This window comes from Anomaloglossus baeobatrachus, chromosome 4 (genome assembly GCF_048569485.1).
Source record: "Anomaloglossus baeobatrachus isolate aAnoBae1 chromosome 4, aAnoBae1.hap1, whole genome shotgun sequence".
Classification (NCBI taxonomy): domain Eukaryota; kingdom Metazoa; phylum Chordata; class Amphibia; order Anura; family Aromobatidae; genus Anomaloglossus; species Anomaloglossus baeobatrachus.
Window position 1 is genome coordinate 667,849,088 of NC_134356.1, and position 20,445 is coordinate 667,869,532.

At 47.8% G+C, this 20,445-nt stretch overlaps 1 protein-coding gene across 1 annotated transcript in view; it reads left to right on the forward strand.

Annotated features, from left to right (window-relative positions):
- The window catches only part of LOC142302794 (complement C3-like), a 421,200-nt gene that overhangs the window by 391,760 nt on the left and 8,995 nt on the right, over positions 1 to 20,445 (forward strand). The window contains exons 36-39 of the mRNA XM_075343903.1: positions 1,600 to 1,689; positions 1,878 to 1,961; positions 8,727 to 8,810; positions 19,119 to 19,257. Coding sequence (XP_075200018.1) covers positions 1,600 to 1,689; positions 1,878 to 1,961; positions 8,727 to 8,810; positions 19,119 to 19,257 — 397 coding nt within the window. The remainder of the gene's footprint in view (positions 1 to 1,599; positions 1,690 to 1,877; positions 1,962 to 8,726; positions 8,811 to 19,118; positions 19,258 to 20,445) is intronic.

Below are 20,445 nucleotides of genomic sequence, written 5' to 3' on the forward strand. Positions count from 1 at the left end.
TATGGTGGACAGGCGGGGATGGGGCCTGTGGAGGTGCAGGGGCGCAGGGACACCGCTGTGCCGCACGGCACGGAGGTACTCACTCAGCCAGTAAACACGACACAGTTCTCGGTAAACAAACGGCTGGTTGGACGGGTCCCTCGGACGGTTCACGGTGCTGATGTTCCCTGCAGTTAGCGGTGACGGTCTCTTCCCTGCACCTATGTAAGTCTCTTTGGTAGCGATGGGTCCCCACCGGTTACCCACTCCTCGGCTTCAAGCTGGGCCGAAGGAGCCCTACTTTGCCCGCAGGCGCTGGTCCTGGGAAACTGGTGCCCTGGCGGTGGCGGTATCTCCCCTTCACGGTCGGGCTGTTGCCTTCAATCGGGACTTGGTTGTTAGGAGACAGACGTCCCCTTCACTGACGGATTTGGCAAATTATGGCGACTCCTAGCCTTGCCGGGATCCGAAAGGCCCCTGCCCTGGTGCTGACTTTTCTTCGTATACTGCTCCGGTACCGCCGGGTCACCACCCGTCCGCGGTCCTTCCAGCAACCTCCGAGCAGTCCCCCTGCAGACTATCACCGCCGTCTGCTGACCTTGCTGTCACAGTCCGGGGCACACACCCGGACCAACTTCAGGCTTTCTTAACTGCCACTTTCTGTCGCCACTCTTACTGTCCTCCTTTACCACTTCACTTCCTTCTACTTTACACTCCTAAACTAGACTCTAGCTCTGCCTGAGCTCAACTCCTCCACTCCACAGCCTGGTTCTTCCCGCCTCCAGGGCTGTGAACTCCTCGGTGGGCGGAGCCAACCGCCTGGCCCACCCCCTGGTGTGGACATCAGCCCCTGGAGGAAGGCAACAAGGATTTTGGGTTAGCTTTGGTGTTCCTGCAGGGAATGTGGGGTGCATGTGGTGTTGTGACCTGTGACCCCTGGCTTGCCCAGGGCGTCACATCAGCACGCCATATCATGATATAATGTGAGGCCTGGTCAGCAGCTGTGAGGTTCTGAATAAGGATGATCAAATATCAAAATTATTCGGCAATATTCTGCATTGTGAATATTCGACAAATAGGTCGCCACTATGCAAATATTCGATGTAAGTCTATGGGAAGCCAGAATAGTTGCTATTAGGTAACTATTCGGGTTTCCCATAGACTTACATTGCGCATCAAATATTCGCAAATAGCGGCAATCTATTCGTCGAATATGGGCGGAGCCGAATATTTGAGGTATTCGATCATCCCTAGTTCTGAAGTGTAAAGAATACTGAAGACAGAAGAGAAGACTGGAGCAGGAAAGAAGAAGCGACATAGAGGAAGGACAGACAGTGTGTGGTGACACTGGGGCAACGTGACTACAGTGGTTTGCCATTATTTTTCCATCCCTTCTCAGGCCCTAAAAAGAATCAAGCAAAATTGTGCTTATTTTATTTGACATTATCTAATGGAGTTGCAAAGAGACTGGGTTCTGGCAAAACCAATTATTTGTAACATTTGAACCAGTCAATTTCCATAGGAATAAATACTACATCTCTAGCTTTTACCATTGAACTCTACAAGAAATTGTCTTGAGTCTCAAAATTGTTTTTCCCATATCTTTTTTTTCTTCAACAGAAAACCGTTGTACTAAATTTTACCATTTGGAAGAAGGCAGCAAACTACTGGGCAAGATCTGCAAAGGAGACGTGTGCCGCTGCGCAGAAGGTAACAGGGAACATAAAAGTTATACATATATTTTATGTATTGGTGGGTTCGTCAGTGCTGGATCTCTGTAACCGGGATCTTTTTCTTCTATACAGTGTATACATCTGACATTTTTGTTAATTTGTTTTCTTTCTCAAAACTTAGTTTGCAGATTTAAAGTAACTTTACATTGTTCCTTGAATCTTCAGAGAATTGCTTTATGCAGCAACAGTTGGAGGAGGTGACTGATCGTGAGCGATTAAATAAGGCTTGTGAACCGGGAGTGGATTACGGTAAGATGGGATGATCACTTCCAACTCTACCATTCTATGACTTTATCATCGTAGGCTTATATATTCATCTTGATACAAAAACTGTTTCATACTTACGAATTTATTGTTATTCTAGGAATCATTACATAAGTGGCACCCAGGGGGCAGGGGGTTCAGTTCTAGACTTGTACCTGTTACTCGTCACCGGGCCGGCGTGGAGGTCTGGTTTGTTGCGGTGGTCTGCCCGGCTTCGTGCCCCGATATGTCCACAAAAAAAGGGAATATAGGAGGTGGAGGTTGGGAATGATTGTCTTGACGACACCTGCGGTACGCGGCCAGGGATTATCCGCCATTGCTGTCCTCCAGGGCGGATGGTAGCAGCAGCAAAGATGGTTTCACTCCCCACAGGTTGAGCAGGCCCCGAGGAGAATAATGAGGGGAGTAGTGGTGCGTTGGGGTGCAGCACTGAGGGCGCCGACAGTAACCAGACGACATAGATTGGTAGTTTCCTTTTACCTTTACTGGTAGTAGGTTGTAGTCTGGAGACTACTGTGGTCCAGTCAGTCTGTTGCAGGGAGGAATGTCTCTTTGCCAGGTACGTTGGAGGCCTTCCTTTATGCGCTTTGGATGTCAGATCCCCATGACTTGAAGCTACTTGGGGACCCTGGTTCTTGGTTGCTTAGTACTATGTCCCCCTCTGAGGGGCAGTGCGAGTCGGATATGGGGCCCGCGTGTTCCTCTGCGGCCCCAATCTCTATTTTGCTACTTTGCCTTAGGGCTTTGTTGGTGGGCCAGGAGACATGGAGACTCATGCCCTCCGGGTTTTACTACTGAGCCTTTAGTACCCAGTAATCTAGGACTCCAGTGTCCTGTATAATGCGCTCGGTCCTGGAAAGCCTGTGGCAGCTTTTTAACAGCGACCTGTCTCTTTCCTCTACTCCAGGTTTCTGCGGTTTCACTTTCTGTTCCTCTGACTAACCCCTTTCCATCCAAGAATACACCGGGGAGGCTCGTCCCAACCAAAATTTGAGCTCCTCTTTCTGATCTGAGTCAAGAAGTGTTGTGTGGAATGGTACCTGACATTGAGATCTTTCCCGCTGCTTCCAGGCATAGCACTGTCCTTCAGGTGAAGATGTGACGCCCTGGCCTATCAGGTCATCACAGGGTGCCGTGCAATCTGCCCTTCTGCATGGTACCCGCTCCTCCTTGGTTACGGGTCCTGTCAATTTGGTGTTGCTATCAACAGGTGTACACAAATCCTGAGGAACACTCTGCACCACACCCACCAACCACCCATTGGGCAGCCTGAGGGGAATAGGGCCACCCAGATGGAGGGATGGAAGAGGGAGGGCAGAGATGTCAGTTGAAGAGTAGTAGTTGAGCAGTTAGCAGCGGTGACAGGACAGGTCACGCTGTGGAGCTGGGCTCCTGTACCCGTCTCAGGTGCCAGACGTTGGCCTGGCCATAAGGAGCTGGAAACCCGGTCGCAGGGGGTAGTGACAGGGGGCACGTGCTGCTACAGAGAGCAGGCCGTCTGCCTTGTGCTACTACCGGACAGGGACTAGGGCACGATGGGGTACGCAGACCCTAGGCTGGGAAGAAGCTTCACGCAGCCCAGTAATTTACCCGACAGGAACGGAATATTCATGAACCGTTCCCCACCCGCTCCAGAATCGGGGTACTAGCGCAACGAGGGGGATAGGACTTCCCACAACTGTCCAGAAAATCCCAAGCATGAATCCTGAGAGCAAGCTCACCCTGCTAGCCATGCAGGTGAGCGGGACCTGAATCGCTTCATGTGAGAGGGATCCACAATTAGGACACACAGTGCCAAGGTACAAGGCTTCAGACCAACCTGCAACACCAAAGGGGCACGGACCCAGAGTACTCGCCCAGAGAGAGCAGGATACTCAAGAGTTTGCTTTACCTGGTTTCAGTGTCAGTGACTTTGGACTGTGTGAGTACCCGATATCCCTTTTCACCCGACGGGTCCCCCACTCCATCCATCACCGGATCATGGTACACCACTCCCCCAGCCCACGGAGGGGTTAACATCTCGAGCTGCCACACGCCATCATCCCTGGGCTCTACCCCAACCGGCAGCGGTGGTCCCTCACATTATCACACACCGTGGGTGGCGTCACGAACATTATCCCATTCACCACCCAAAACCACTATCCCCCTTTTTATTTCCGAGGTGGCCGCGCGACCCCGCCTCGGATTCGGAGACCCCTCGAGCCACTGCGGATCCGGGTCCGAGCAGCCCGTCGGCTGTCACGGGGGCAGCACACCTTAGGGAAACTTGGCATCACGAACAGGATGTAAGCAGGACTCACTAACCTGGGTGACGTGTGCCTCGAGAAGTGAAAATCACAGTCTAAAATCCCGTTTTCTGCGACGCCCGCCATTTTTCCCGCTGTTTTCGCGCCAAAAACACCATCTTCTTGGAAAAGGGCGCAAAGCTGAAGCCCCGCCCTTCGTCTTCAGCCTGAAACAGGAACCGGAAGTTCCCAGAGGGCCACAGCACGCGAAAGAGTGCTGGGAGAAAACCGAGGGGGCGTGCCTGAATGTAGCGAAAGCGGAAGAGAAGCAGGGACGCCAGGACTCTGCCATACTGTTCCTGGACAACGCAGAGGCAAGATGGCGGAGCGGAGCTAGTCACCGGAACATGCTGTTCCCGGATTGAAGAAGAAACTGAGCAGCTGTGCAGGAGAATGCGGACGCAGTTCCTGTTCATACTAAACCACTGGAGAGAAGAGATGAGGAGTCTGGTGGTGGCGGTGAGATTGAAATCCCACGTGAAGAAAGGGTAAGCAGTTACCCAGTCCCTATTGATTACCTTAATCCGGCCATGGCGGCTGAGGGATCCGGTCTGCCCCCGCTTGCGGCAACCATTTCACTGTCATCTACCCCGTCGGCGACGGACGCCCAGCTGCCACTATCCATCCCGGTAACGGAACCTGCAGTTTGTTTTTATGAAGCTCTGGCAGCAGCCTCAAAGTCTCCTATCGTCTCGGTCACGTCAGCGGTCCCCCGGAGCCCGGTCAGATCAGATCTGGCCGCATCACCATGCCCGTCCTTAGAGGCGGAGCACCCGGATCCTGCAACCCCGGCTGCAGAGCAGTCGGGCCCACTACTTCCAGCAGCGGGAGTGGAGCCTTTCAATTCTCCGGTTCCATTACCGCGCGGCATCCCAACAACTGTCAGGGCCGCAGAAATGTATTTGCCACCGGTGTTAGAGGCCGAAATACAGCCTAACAGTGATCCCTGTGCTGAAGAAGTGTACGGGCAGTGGCTATTACGGTTCCGTAAGGGAGCGATAACCAGAGTGTGATGCCCTGGACCCCAGGGGTCACAGGTCCCTACATACACCACTTACACCCCCCCACACTAGGACGGTAACAGCCGTCAAACACAAGTCCTGATTGCCTCCCTCAGTGTTAGACAGGCACACCAGGTGGGAGGAGTCAGGTGGAAAGACACGCCCTCCGAGGAGTCTGCTGGCCTGAGGCAGGAAAACAGTAGGGAGTTCGGTACAGTAGTGGAGTGACACACACACACAGTTCTGCGCGGGGCCTGGGTTAGAGCCTAGGACCCCCAAACAGTCAGGCAGGCAGACGGCAGGGGCCGCCTGCAGGAGACCGGGAACAAGACCGGTGGAACCGTAGGGACCGGGACTGGGTTGGAGCCCACCGGAACCGAACCGAGGAGCCAACAGTATACCAGAGCACCAGGAAGGGTACTCAGACCCTGACTAGGCTATAGGCCACCACCATAGTCGAATTAACTGATTGAGGTCTGGACATCCCGGGGTCCTTTCCCACCAAAGTCCCGATTGACGGCAACATCCCAACCTGACTGGATAGTAGCCACCGCCGGAGGCCAGAGATCCGAGGGCCAGCAGCTGCGGGCAAAGGAGCTCCTTCGACATACCCGCTGGGGCGCTGACCACCCGTGCCTAGGCACCGTGGTCCTCTTACACTTAGGTGCAGGAGAAAGGTGGACCCTGCCAACCCACCTAGTGAACTGCAGCCGGCTGCGGGCCTCCCGTCTATCACTACGTTTGGTTTACCAGTGAATCTGTGTGCCTTAATCGTGAGTACAACAGTGCCATCCGGCACCGCACCTCAGCGCTGCGCCCTGCACCATCTGCCCGCATCCGGGACCCAGGACACACCGCCCCTACCCACGGAGGGGTTAACACCAAAGCTGCGAACCTTACACCGCTCCCGGGAGTCCCTCACCTCTACCGCAGCGGTGGTGTCCACCATCACCACAACCCATGGGTGGCATCACAGATCACCATCTCAAAACCAAATCCCCGCATCCCGCCGTGTGTAGCGCCAACCTCCCTTGCAGAGCGACGTGACCCCCGGGTCCGTGAGAGGCTCGAGCCACCACCCGCAGAACGAGCAAGGATCCGAGCAGCTCGGCGCTTGCAGCCGAGGTCGCGGGGCGGTACACATCGACTCTTCTGGCGTCATGAACAGGATAGATCCAGTCTACTCACCCGTAGAAGTGCGCCTTGTGGTTCCCGTCAGTGGCGTCCCGCTGAAAAATTTGAAGATCCGCCATCTCGGGCGCGAAATATTCCCGCTCGAGTCGTCCTTCTCAAGCAGTGAGGGCGCGAAAGTGAGACCCCGCCCCCAAGAGAAGGCAGTGCCGGAGAGAACAAAGGGGAGACGGGTGAAGAATGGCGGCATGTGACTAGCGCTGCGTAGTGCAGGGACGCCAGGACTCTGCCGCAACACGTTCCTGGATCCAGCAGCAAGACGTGCCAGGAGCTCCAGGCCATGGTCCACTCCATGATGGCGGAGTGGACGTCGGAGAAGAAGGGCCTGGTCGTGATCGTTCGGGCATCCGAAGTGGAGGTGGTTCCAGAGGAGCGGGTAAGCAACCCACGCCCCTATGTCTCTGACGGATCGGTCGATAAGGCTGAGGGGCCCGGCCTGCTGCCTTCCACCACGCCACCTCCCTCACTACCCCTGCCCGCGGCCAGCTGCTGTGGACAGTGCTGGTGATAGGAGAGGAGTTAGTGCCAGTGGCTCTGGGGGGCACAGACTCCGCTCATCCACTAAGATGGGTTTTCCTGGGACCTGCAGTACCACTGGCTGACTGTAGGTTGTGTTACCACCATTTAGCTACAGCCAATTGGAAGACACCACAACCTTCTAATTCCCCCTATTGCTTGCTGGTCACTGACAGAGATAGTTTTGTATTCCTGCTTTCTGGTTCCCGCTCTGTTCCGAATAGTGATCCCTGTGTTTTGACCTCTCTGCCTGTTCTCTGACTATCTTTTGCCTGCCGTTTTTGTACCTCACTGCCAGATCCGGATTTGACCTCTACCTGGTTTCCTGACTACATCCTTGTCTGACGAGTTTGTCCCTGTTCTGCATCTCCTGGTTTGATCCTGCCTGACTATGACTCTCCTCTGGACTGCAGCCTACCACATGTAGCAATCTCTGGGGCTCTGTGTATTTCCAAATCTCTGTATAGGGGTTAAAGGGTTTTGGGGTTTTCGGGGTCTTGCTTTGTGAGCGGCTTTCCTCTAACCGATCCATGACAGCCAGTTTGAATCTGTGGTTCCAGGCAGGCATTACATGCTTCTTGTGCTGATATTGAAGTGGAGGCCTCTTCACCTTTTTTCAGGCCACCGTTCCAGACTTGTCTAATGTGCGTTACACGGTGCTTGCATGGACATCTGTGATCTCAGTATTCTGAAACATACGAGTCGCCTCCACTGCTGTGTTTGTCGCAACAGAAATGATAGACCTTGTGATGAGCAGAGTTGCTGACTCTGATATTTTTCCTGGACGTCACCTCTTGGCTTTTGAATGGATAGATAGACTTCACTTCTTATTCTGCAACTGTATTGACACGCATATGATGCAGTTTGGCAATTTTCTTGGGCGTGAGACCACTATCAATGAGCTGGATGACGCTGTTCCTCTCTTCTTGGGAAATAATCTTCATGGCTGCTCCTCGATTCAAACCAGTGACCTTTCGCTTGGAAATCAACCTAATAACACACTGAGCTATTAGGGAATGTGAGAACAGGTTGTAATTTGTATTATACAGGAAGAAAAATAATTTTTTAAACACCATGAGTAAAAAAGTAACAATGAAGTCACATGATAAGAATTTGCTAGAGAGCATGCCCATAAGGATTCAGGCAGGCTTGAAAGCCATAGATGGATTTACAAAAGACTAACCTAATAAGAAAAATGTAAATTTAGATTTTAATGAGCAAAACAGTAAAGGGCACTTTACACACAGTGAAAGCACCCGCCACCGTCGGTCGTGACGCACAACATCGCTAAGAACGGTCACACGTACTTACCTGCCTAGCGACGTCGCTGTGGCCGGCAAACCGCCTCCTTTCTAAGGGGGAGGTTCGTGCGGCGTCATAGCGACGTATTGTATTGTAGGTGTTTGTTTTTTTCCTAAAGGGGAATGAAGATCCCCTCAGACACCTAGGTGTTTTTGAGACTGTTACCCCAGCTTGTCTAATAGTTAAATTCCTGCTGCCATTTGTTATCTACATTCTGCTAAAAAAAGAAATCCTATGTAGAAGACAAATGGAAAGAAATATGACTGTATGATCTGACTACACATGAGCAATGTAGTCTGTAACTATGGTAACACAAAGGTCAGCAGAGAGGGCTGTATACTCAAAGTCATAGCTTTTCATGGAAAGAGACACTATTTGCAAAATTACTAAAAGTTGATTAACAATATTATGTGATGTTCATAAAGTAACATGAATGAATTGTTTTCCATTTTCAGTCTTCAAGGCGACACTGACCTCCATAGAGAATACAGATAACTATGACAACAATGTAATGACAATTAAAACAATCATTAAAGTAGGTAAGTCACACATTGTGTATAGAATTTGTACAAGAATGTAGGTATCTGTGTACATACAGTGCCTACAAGTAGTATTCAACCCCCTGCAGATTTAGCAGGTTTACACATTCGGAAGTAACTTGGCATTGTGACATTTGGACTGTAGATCAGCCTGGAAGTGTGAAATGCACTGCAGCAAAAAAGAATGTTATTTCTTTTTTTATTTTTTTTTTAAATTGTGAAAAGTTTATTCAGAGGGTCATTTATTATTCAACCCCTCAAACCACAAGAATTCTGTTTGGTTCCCCTAAAGTATTAAGAAGTATTTCAGGCACAAAGAACAATGAGCTTCACATGTTTAGTTTAATTATCTCTTTTTCCAGCCTTTTCTGGCTAATTAAGACCCTCCCCAAACTTGTGAACAGCACTCATACTTGGTCATCATGGGAAAGACAAAGGAGCATTCCAAGGCCATCAGAGACAAGATCGTGGAGGGTCACAAGGCTGGCAAGGGGTACAAAACCCTTTCCAAGGAGTTGGGCCTACCTGTCTCCACTGTTGGGAGCATCATCCGGAAGTGGAAGGCTTATGGAACTACTGTTAGCCTTCCACGGCCTGGACAGCCTTTGAAAGTTTCCACCCGTGCCGAGGCCAGGCTTGTCTGAAGAGTCAAGGCTAACCCAAGGACAACAAGGAAGGAGCTCCGGGAAGATCTCATGGCAGTGGGGACATTGGTTTCAGTCAATACCATAAGTAACGTACTCCACCGCAATGGTCTCCGTTCCAGACGAGCCCGTAAGGTACCTTTACTTTCAAAGCGTCATGTCAAGGCTCGTCTACAGTTTGCTCATGATCACTTGGAGGACTCTGAGACAGACTGGTTCAAGGTTCTCTGGTCTGATGAAACCAAGATCGAGATCTTTGGTGCCAACCACACACGTGACGTTTGGAGACTGGATGGCACTGCATACGACCCCAAGAATACCATCCCTACAGTCAAGCATGGTGGTGGCAGCATCATGCTGTGGGGCTGTTTCTCAGCCAAGGGGCCTGGCCATCTGGTCCGCATCCATGGGAAGATGGATAGCACGGCCTACCTGGAGATTTTGGCCAAGAACCTCCGCTCCTCCATCAAGGATCTTAAGATGGGTCGTCATTTCATCTTCCAACAAGACAACGACCCAAAGCACACAGCCAAGAAAACCAAGGCCTGGTTCAAGAGGGAAAAAATCAAGGTGTTGCAGTGGCCTAGTCAGTTTCCTGACCTTAACCCAATTGAAAACTTGTGGAAGGAGCTCAAGATTAAAGTCCACATGAGACACCCAAAGAACCTAGATAACTTGGAGAAGATCTGCATGGAGGAGTGGGCCAAGATAACTGCAGAGACCTGTGCCGGCCTGATCAGGTCTTATAAAAGACAATTATTAGCTGTAATTGCAAACAAGGGTTATTCCACAAAATATTAAACCTAGGGGTTGAATAATAATTGACCCAAACTTTTATGTTGAAAATTTATTAAAATTTAACTGAGCAACATAACTTGTTGGTTTGTAAGATTTATGCATCTGTTAATAAATCCTGCTCTTGTTTGAAGTTTGCATCTTATCAAACCTGCTAAATCTGCAGGGGGTTGAATACTACTTGTAGGCACTGTAAGTCACAGAACAAAAGACCAAGGTATATACAATAACCCACAAATATCTGTAAGGCCTGCTACACACATCCGTGCCGCCAGCACGTGTTTGTCATTTTTTACACGTACCGGCGGCACGGAGACACGTTAAGCAATGCTACCCTATTGTAGCAGGCACACACACGTAAAACCACACGGAACGTGTGTCCGTGTGCGTTTGTACGTGTGTGCGCTTTTCAAAGCGCTGACATGTCAGTGTTTTCTCCCGCAGCACGGGTGTCACACGGCCCGCACTCGTACCACACGGGTGTAGTGTGGATGCGGTCCCATGTGACACGCGCCGGAGAAAACACACGTGTCAGTGAAAAAAAAAAAAAAACATTAACTCACCTTCTCCAGCCCTCCTGTCTCTGCCGCTGCTGCCTCTTGCTGCCGACCGCCGCTCATTAATCTCATTTAATATTCACTTCACTGCCTGGCAGCAGCAGCAGCGGGGAGTCGGCAGGGCTGGAGACCGAGGATCAGCACCACGAACAGCAGCGCGGACAGCAAGAAGGACCACGTGAGTTTGTAAATTACCAGTTCTACGTGTGCTATCGCGGATAGCACACTTTGAACACACGTGGCCTGCACGTACCAGAGACACGTACTTACCTGCATGCAACATGCAGGGGAAATACGTGTCTCTCGGCACGTGCGTGATTTTCACGTGAGTGTGGCAGAGGCTTAAAGGCCGATATCTTAATTTTTGATACTGCTAGAAATTAGCTTTAAAAGAAGGGTTGACTGAAAAACAAACCTAAAACAAGTATATGCACATCTGCAGGTTTTTCCCTCCTCTCTCGATACAGACACATCTGCAGCTTTTTCTCTCCTCTCTCTATACAGACACATCTGCAGGTTTTTCCCTCCGCTCTCTATACAGACACATCTGCAGGTTTTTCCCTCCGCTCTCTATACAGACACATCTGCAGGTTTTTCCCTCTGCTTTCTATAAAGACACATCTGCAGGTTTTTCCCTCCGCTCTCTATACAGACACATCTGCAGGTTTTTTCCTCCGCTCTCTATACAGACACATCTGCAAGTTTTTGCCTTCACTCTCTATAAAGACACATCTGCAGGTTTTTGCCTCTGCTCTCTATACAGACACATCTGCAGGTTTTTTCCTTCGCTCTCTATAAAGACACATCTGAAGGTTTTTCCCTCCGCTCTCTATATAGACACATCTGAAGGTTTTTCCTCCGCTCTCTATAAAGACACATCTGCAGGTTTTTCCCTTCTAAAAAACCTTTCCTGTTTTAGGTCAATTAGGATTAGAGATGAGTGAACCTTTCAAAGTTTGATTTGACAATCTTTACTGAGCTGTTGTGAATGTCATCCGAGGGGGTGATGGTTTGGAGCTCCCTCTGGTGGTCAAGACTGAAGGTGAAGCTGGTTGTGACTCAACAGATGTGGGAGTTAATTGGAAGTTTGGGAAGTCCAATTGCAGATCAGCCTGGGCTATATAGAAAAGCAGTGTCTGCTGGCTGGAGCCGGTGATAAATGGTTTTCCTCAGTCTCTGAATTGGCTTGGAGTTTGTCCTTCGATTTATCCTGTGCCTGTGCATTCCAGATAAGTTGCAAGTTCTTTGCTTTATTGCATGATCCACACCTAAGGGTTTGTGTTTCTTTTCATTTTGCTTAAGGTCTGTTTTCTTGCAGGAGAGGAATTGTCTTTCTGTTTTAATGAGCATGGGGGTTCCCCCTCTGCAAAGCCACACTGCAAGAAAAGGGAGATTCTCCCTGTTCTACTTGATTATTTGCACTTTTGTATTTCTTTTGTTTTTTTGGTATTTTGTTTATCCCGTTATTTACAAGAGTACCTGATATAGTGGGGGAGAGACCGTGTGGTATCAGGGTTTTTGTATATCGAGAGATTGGTATTTTTCCATAGGGATTTGCACTGACCGCAATCAGTTTTCTTTCCATTCCTGTTGTAGCTAGGAAGTCGGGCTTCACCTTTGCTAATCTATAGTTCCTATATGTGTATTGTGTTTTCTTACATCACCGTTGACTCTATATGTTGGGGGCTTGCTATTCCTTTGGGGACTGCTCTGAGGCAAGATATGGTTCCTCATTTCTATCTGTGAGGTGTAGTAAGTTTCTCCGGTTGTGGAATGAAAGCCACACACCTGTGGAGGACTGGCAATCAGGTCTCTCAGATTGGGCTATATAGCTAAGTAGTTTTCTCCTGTTACTTGCCGGTGCTCAATGGATATCCTGTGTTAAGGACACTCTGAAACTAGCCTTGCTCTCTACCAGAACTCCTCTCAGATAAGTTGGTCTTGTACCTCCACTTATTGTTTTCACTTTCTTGTTGTTTTTTCTAATTTGATACTAATGCTTGTTTCCTATTTTGCCTGTGTGGAGTTCCTGGTGGAATTGGATCATTCCCTGCTGGGAATGTCTGTATATTTAGCTTCATGATTCTGCAAGGTATTGTGTTTTGTCATTTTTGGTATTAATTCAGTCCCTTATCTATATTAGTGTTTTTGGATCCCAGTAACATCAGAGTGCTGATATAGTGGGGGAGAGGCCGTTTGGTCTCATGGTTTTTCCATATCAGACGTGCTGGTATTTATTAGGGTTTTTACGGCTGCAGGCAGTGCTCCATCCTATCTTTTCCTATAAAGATAATTTGGGCCTCACCTTTGCTAAATCTGTTTTCTAGCTTTGTATTGTGTTTTCCTATATCACCGTAGTCTTTATATGTGGGGGGCTATCTATATCTTTGGGGATTGCTCCGAGGCAGATTAGCTTTCTTATTTTTCTATCTGTAAGAATATTTAGTTATCCGGCTGTGTCGAGACGTCTAGGTCATAATAGGCTCGCCCAACGGCTACTTCTAGTTGTGTGTCAGGATTAGGTCTGCAGTCCATTAAGGTTCCAGCCACTCTGGTTATATTTTGGGTTTCCGCATTTTTTGATCCTCCTTGGTCCCTGAATCATAGCCGAACGCTCCACGGCTACTTCTAGTGTGGTCTGACAGATACCGTAGGGGATTGTGGTCAGCTCAGGTTCCAACTACTCTTGTGTTTTTTTGTGTTTTTCTGCTGATGGAAATTTTGTGATCGTCCACGGTTACCACATCATAACAACGAGCCTCCTGATGTTCGCCGAACAGTTTGGCGAACATACTGAGTACATTGAATTCAATGGGAGGCCAAATATGTTTTGTAAAATGGTGTAGGGGGTGTAGCTGTAAAAGAAAGAGAAAATAAAAAAGGACATACTTACCGACTCTCCAGCATGGCTGTAACTGCTCCCACGGCTGTACTTCTGGGGTCGCTGATTATCCCTCATCCGTATTCCCTGCTTTTCCCACCCACCGCCATCTCTGATTGGCTGCAGTAAGACCCTGCCCCCAGACATCATCTATGATTGATTGGAATCACAGACACTGTCTGCGGGTCTATCGTGGTATAAAATATATAAATAAAATGGCATAGGGTCCCCCATCTATTGATAGCAGCACAGATAAAGCATACTGTTACAGGCTGCTGGCTAAGATACAGATGAGCAGAGAGGGTCTGTGATTCTAACCAATCACAGACTCTGTCTGGGGTCGGGGTCTGACTGCAGTCAATCTGAGATGCCGGTGGGCAGGGAAAGCAGTAAATATGGATAAGGGCTAATCAGCAGCCTCGGAAGTACAGCTGTGGGCCCAGATATAGCTGCGGTGAGACTCGGCAAGTATGTCGTGCTTTAACCCTTTTGCTTCCTTTTTTACAGTGATTGCACTGGCCAATAACAGCTATGACAATACTTGATATGGTTGTGCTGGGACTGGGAGTGGGTTTTCTACAAATCGACACTTACCGAACATTGCCAACTTTTGAGCAAAGTGTTTGGTACACCAAGCCAGAGAAAACCTGCCAAGGCATCGTACCAAATCTGAAATTGGCGTATGCGAGCTGAACAGGCTTGCGCATCTCTAATTAGGATTACCAAAATGATTTATGTTTGCAAAATGCCAGAATAATGAGAGAGAAAATGTTTTAAGGCATTTTTCTTACTTTCTGCAAAGTCAAAAGTTTACATACATTTCATTAGTATTTGGTGCCATTGCCATTAAACTATATACTGTAAATGGGTCAAACATTTTGGGTCTCCTTCCACAAGCTTCTTACAATAGTTGGTGGAATTTGGGCCCATTCCTCCTGACAGAACTGATGTAGCTGAGTCGTGTTTGTAGGTCGCCGCTCGCACCTGCCTTTTTAGCTATACACATAAATTTTCAATAGGATTGAGATCAGGGCTTTGTGATGGCCACTCCAAAACATTGACTGTTATCCTTAAGCCACTTTGTAGCCAGTTTGGCAGTAGCTTCGGGTGATTGTCAATTTGGAAGACCCATTTTCATCCCTGTGTTAAGTTCCTTGCTGATGTCTTGAGATGTTCTTTAGTATTGTCACATAATCTTCTTTCCTCATGATGCCATCTATTTTGTGAAGTGCACTAGTCCCTCCTGCAGCAAAACAACCCCACAATATGAAGCTGCAGCCCCCGTTGTTTCAGGGTTGGGATAGTGTTCTTAGGCTTTAAAGCTTCTCCCTTTTTTCCTCCCAACTAAACAATGGTTATTATTGCCAAACAGTTCAATTTTATTTTTATCAGACCACAGGACATGTCTCTAAACATTAAGCTTTGTTCCTGTGTGCATTTGCAACTATTAATCTGGCTTTTTTATGTTTTTTGTTTTGGAGTAATGGCTTCTTCCTGGCAGAGTGGCCTTTCAGGCCATGTGGATAGAGTATTCGTTTCACTGTAGATAATGATACAATCTTACCAGCTTTCCCCAGCATCTTCACAAGGTCTTTTGCTTTTTGTTCTTGGTTTTATATGCACATGTCTGACCAAAGCACGTTCAGCTCTTTCTTTTAGGTGTGCATTAAAATACATCCACAGGTGTGTCTCTAATTAACTCAGGTGTTGCCAATAAACCTATCAGAAGCTTCCAAAGACATGACATCATCATATGGGCTGTACCATATTCTTTAGAGGCATAGTACTTTTCGTCTATTTAAATGTTTGACTTTGCAGAAAGTAATAAAAATGCCTTAAAACATTCTCTCTCTCATTATTCTGGCATTTGGCAAATATAATTTTGGTTCCTAATTGACCTAAAACGGAAAGGTTTACTTTGATTTCATGACGGATAGTGAGAAAAACCTGCAGATGTGTCTTTATAGAGAGCGGAGGGAAAAACCTGCAGATGGGTCTTTTTAGAGAGTGTATGTAAACTCCATTTTTCGTGAGCCGAACTAAACGAACTAAGACTTTTTCTAAGTACAAGAGGCCTTTTTTCTCTGAAATATTGTTCGCAATTTTTTCTAAATCACTTCTCCTTTGCAGAGATAATCCATCCACTTCACAGGTGCAGCATTTCAAGATGCTGATTAGGCAGCATGATTATAGCACAGGTGTGCCTTAGGCTGGCCACAATAAAAGGCCACTCTAAAATGTGCAGTTGGCTGCTGACTGTAGGAATGTCCACCAGAGCTGTTGACCATGAATGAAATGTTCATTTCTCTACCATGAGACATCTCCAAAGGCGTTTCAAAGAATTTGGCAGTACATCTGTGACGCCCTGGACTAGCCAGGTAGTCACATATAGGCCCTTGCATAACACCTGTCCCCTAAAAAGGTGTCATCAGCCAACCTTAAAACCCTAGTCACCTCACTCAGGGTTTGATGTTCACACCAGGGGGCATGCCATGGCGGTTGGACACGCCCACCAAGGAGTTCACAGGTCCTGAGGCAGGAAAACACAAACAGATCAGTTTTAGAGTTCAAGGCTAGCAGCAGGCCAATGCCCAGGTCTGCAGCGGTCTGACAGGTGTCTGGGTCGGAGCCCAGTCACCTCTGGCTAGGAGGCATATGGTGGCCTCAGCCTGCAGGAGCCGGGAAGACGGCTCGGTGGAACCGTTAGGGACCGGGACAGGGTAGTGGCCCGCCGGTACCGAACCGGGGAACCGACTGGAAACCGGAGCACAAAAGGGGGTACTCAGACCCTAAAACGAGGTCCAGAAACTACTGGACCGAGTTAACTAACTGATTGAGGTCTGGACTTTAGGTCCTTTCCCACCCAAGTCCCGACTGAAGACAACAGCCCAACGAGGGGGATAGAAAGCCACCGCACAGGCAGAGAGATCCCACGGGCCAGTGTCTGCAGGCAACGGGCTCTCCCGACATCCACAAAGCCGGGGAGTGGACTCCCGTCGCTGAAGCGCGGCAGTCCACAGCTACACAACACGGTGCAGGAGAAAGGCCGAGACCACCAAACCGGGTGGGGGACCAGACGCAGCCGGCTGCGGGCACTGACCACCATCACCTTGGTTTACCAAAGACACGTGTGTGTCAATCATCGTGAGTACAACTGTGCTCTTGGGCCGCGCACCGCCCTGCACCACACCAGCTCGTTCTCCCAATCAGGTCCCGGGGCCACCACCCCTGCCCACGGAGGGGTTAACACCTTGCTGTGCAACATCTTCCCCGGGTGCCTAGTAAACAGCAGCGGTGGTGTCCACATTCACCACGTCCCGTGGGTGGCGTCATGAACTTAACCAAAACCACGGCCCCGGCTGTAAACCTACGTCCCCCTTCAAAGCTCCAGTCCCCTTTCAGAACGAAGTGACCCCCGGGTCCAGAGGCGCTCGAGCAAACCACCAACGAGCCCAGATCTGAGCTGCTTGGCTGCGGCCGAGCGCGGGGCGGTACACATCCAACCAGCCTCACAACCGCAGACCACATGTAACCAAAAAAAGCCAAGGACCTCCACACATCTAAGATAGTCTGAGACCAGCCAGCCGGTCAGCTGCTACAACAATCTATGAAAAACCATAGAATTTCTGCACAAACTGTGAGAAACCATCAAGGGGAAACTCATCTGCAGTTTGTCACCCCCTTGGTGTCTCCACCTGACTGCATGTGGTTGTGATACTTGAGTGGACAAATCCTCACATTCGATGCCATCTGGCATATTGGAGAAGTTTACTCTTCATAGATGAATCGAGTTTTCACTGTACAGGGCAGACATTAGACTGTCAAACTGTGGTAAACCAGATACTAACTAACTTTCTGCCCCCTGCCCCAGGACTTTCCAATACTCTAAAACATTTTAGAGGTACCTTTTATTATGGCCAGCCTAAGACCTCTTTCACACGTCAGTTTTCTGCCATCAGGCACAATTCGGCGATTTGCGGAAGAAACAGATCCGGCGTCTGTTGCCGCCAGAGCCATTTTTTTCCTCATAGACTTATACTAGTGGCCGATTGTGCTGTAAGGCCTCACAATTCATCCGGCGTGCGCCTGATCCGGCGAAATTTGCTTGTCCAGCTGCCGGAAAAGACGCACAATAGAACGTTTTTTTTTTGTCACAGGCAAAAACCGCACCATGCCGGATCCGGTGCTGTGCGGCTTGTTGTATAATAAAAGCCTATGGGCGCCGGATCCATCGTAATGTGGCAAAAAACGCAGTCCACCGACAGATCCATTTTTTTTTAACTGAGCATGCTCAGATGAGATGTAAATTAATTTCTAATCAGAAAAAAAGTGGTACGATGGATCCGTTTTTTTTACCAGATCCATCACATCAGTTTTGCCACAATCTGCGATGGATCCGTTGGATCAAGCACAAATTGGATTGTGCCTGATGGCAAAAACCTGATGTGTGAAAGTAGCCTAAGGCACACCTGTGCAATAATCATGCTGTCTAATCAGCATCTTGATATGCCGCACCTGTGGGGTGATTGGATTATCTCAGTAAAGGAGAAGAGCTCACTAACACAAATTTATACATTTTTGAGAACAATTCTTGAGAGAAAAAAGTCATTTTGTTCATCAAAAAAGTCTTAGATCTTTTTAGTTCAGCCCATCACAAATGAGAACAAAATAAAAATAAAGTCCAAGAAAGTTATTTAGCTCAACTCTCCTACTCCATGCTCATAGCACAAAAGTCTTTCATGTGTAACAGAGTTAAAAACAATGTGTATATATACATATATATATATATATATATATATATATATATATATATATATATATATATATATATATAGCTGCTATATATATATAGTTCCAGCAGATAAGAAGACTTCAGGTAGTAGTAATAAAATCCAGCTTTATTGAGCAAATTAAAAGATTCCATAGCTCAAAATTCATAAAGTGCAGGACACGTGCTATGGCAGATTACACGTTTCGGCGGTATAAAGCCGCCTTCTTCACGGTCCCTTGGGACCGTGAAGAAGGCGGCTTTATACCGCCGAAACGCATAGTCTGCCAGAGCATGTATTCTGCACTTTATGAATCGTGAGCTCTGGAATCTTTTAATTTGCTCAATAAAGCTGGATTTTATTACTACTACCTGAAGTCTTCTTACCCGCTGGAGCCTTCTACATAACTGCCATTAGTGCTGGATGTTTCCCAGTCTGGATCCGTGCAACCAAGAAAGACCAGGTATTATCCGGAGCTCTGAGGTCAGCTGGTCTATTTTCACATGCTGATATATATATAGATAGATAGATAGATATAGACCTTTATAATTTCTATTTTGCATATATTCACAAGCCGAGTTGTGTTTTGTCACTACAATATTTATACTTATGTAAACTTGTAAACTCTTATATGTTATTATTTTCCACTCTTCAATTGTCAGGTACGGAAATAGTCGCTGTCAATACTAAACGTAATTTCATCAATCATTCCAAATGTAGAAAAGTCTTAAACTTGGCCATAGGCAAAGACTATCTTATCTGGGGAGTGAACAAAGACCTGTGGAACATTGGATCTTCTGGGTAAGTGACAGTAAAAATATTGAATTCAGAATGTAACGTTAATACATATGAGAACAAAAATCATGTTTATAGAAAAATATCAGAGAGTTAAATCTATCGATTCAGTAGAGTATAAGCTATTAGAGAGAGGATTCCACTGACTATATCTCTTTCTCTCTCCCTCCATTCTCCTTTATGATCAGTGGAGTCCTCTCTTTCCTGTAGAATGTAAGCTCTTATGATTAGCGAGGTCATCTGCCTATATCTCTCTCTATCCTATAGAATCTAAGCTCTTATGGTCAACGGAGTCTCTGTCTCTCCTGTAGAGTGTAAGCTCTTATGGGCAGTGGGGTCCTCTTTCTCTCCTGTAGAATGTAAGCTCTTATGATCAGTGAAGTCCTCTCTCTCCTGTAGAATATAAGCTCTTATGGTCAGCTGGGTCCTCTCTCTCCTGTAGAGTGTAACTTCTTATGATCAGTGGAGTCCTCTCTCTCCTGTAGAGTGTAAGCTCTTATGGTCAGCGGGGCCCTCTCTCTCCTGTAGAGTGTAAGCTCTTATGATCAGTGGAGTCCTCTCTCTCCTGTAGAGTGTAAGCTCTTATGATCAGTGGCGTCCTCTCTCTCTTTCCTGTAGAGTGTAAGCTCTTATGATCAGTGGCGTGCTCTCTCTCCTGTAGAGTGTAAGCTCTTATGGTCAGTGGGTTTCTCTTTTCTGTAGAATGTAAGCTCTTGTAGTCAGTGGAGTCCTCTCTCTCCTGTAGAGTGTAAGCTCTTATGGTCAGTGGAGTCTTCTCTTTCCTGTAGAATGTAAGCTCTTATGGTCAGTGGGGTCCTCTCTCTCCTGTAAAGTGTAAGCTCTTATGATCAGTGGAGTCCTCTCTTTCCTCTAGATTGTAAGCTCTTATGATTAGAAGGGTCATCTGCCTATCTCTCTCTCTCCTATAGAATCTAAGCTGTTATGGTCAATGGAGTCTGTCTCTCCTGTAGAGTGTAAGCTCTAATGGTCAGCGGGGTCCTCTCTCTCCTGTAGAGTGTAAGCTCTTATGATCAGTTGAGTCCTCTCTCTCCTGTAGACTGTAAGCTCTTATGGTCAGTGGGGTCATCTGCCTATCTCTCTCTCTCATATAGAATCTAAGCTGTTATGGTCAATGGAGTCTGTCTCTCCTGTAGAGTGTAAGCTCTTATGATCAGTGGAGTCCTCTCTTTCCTC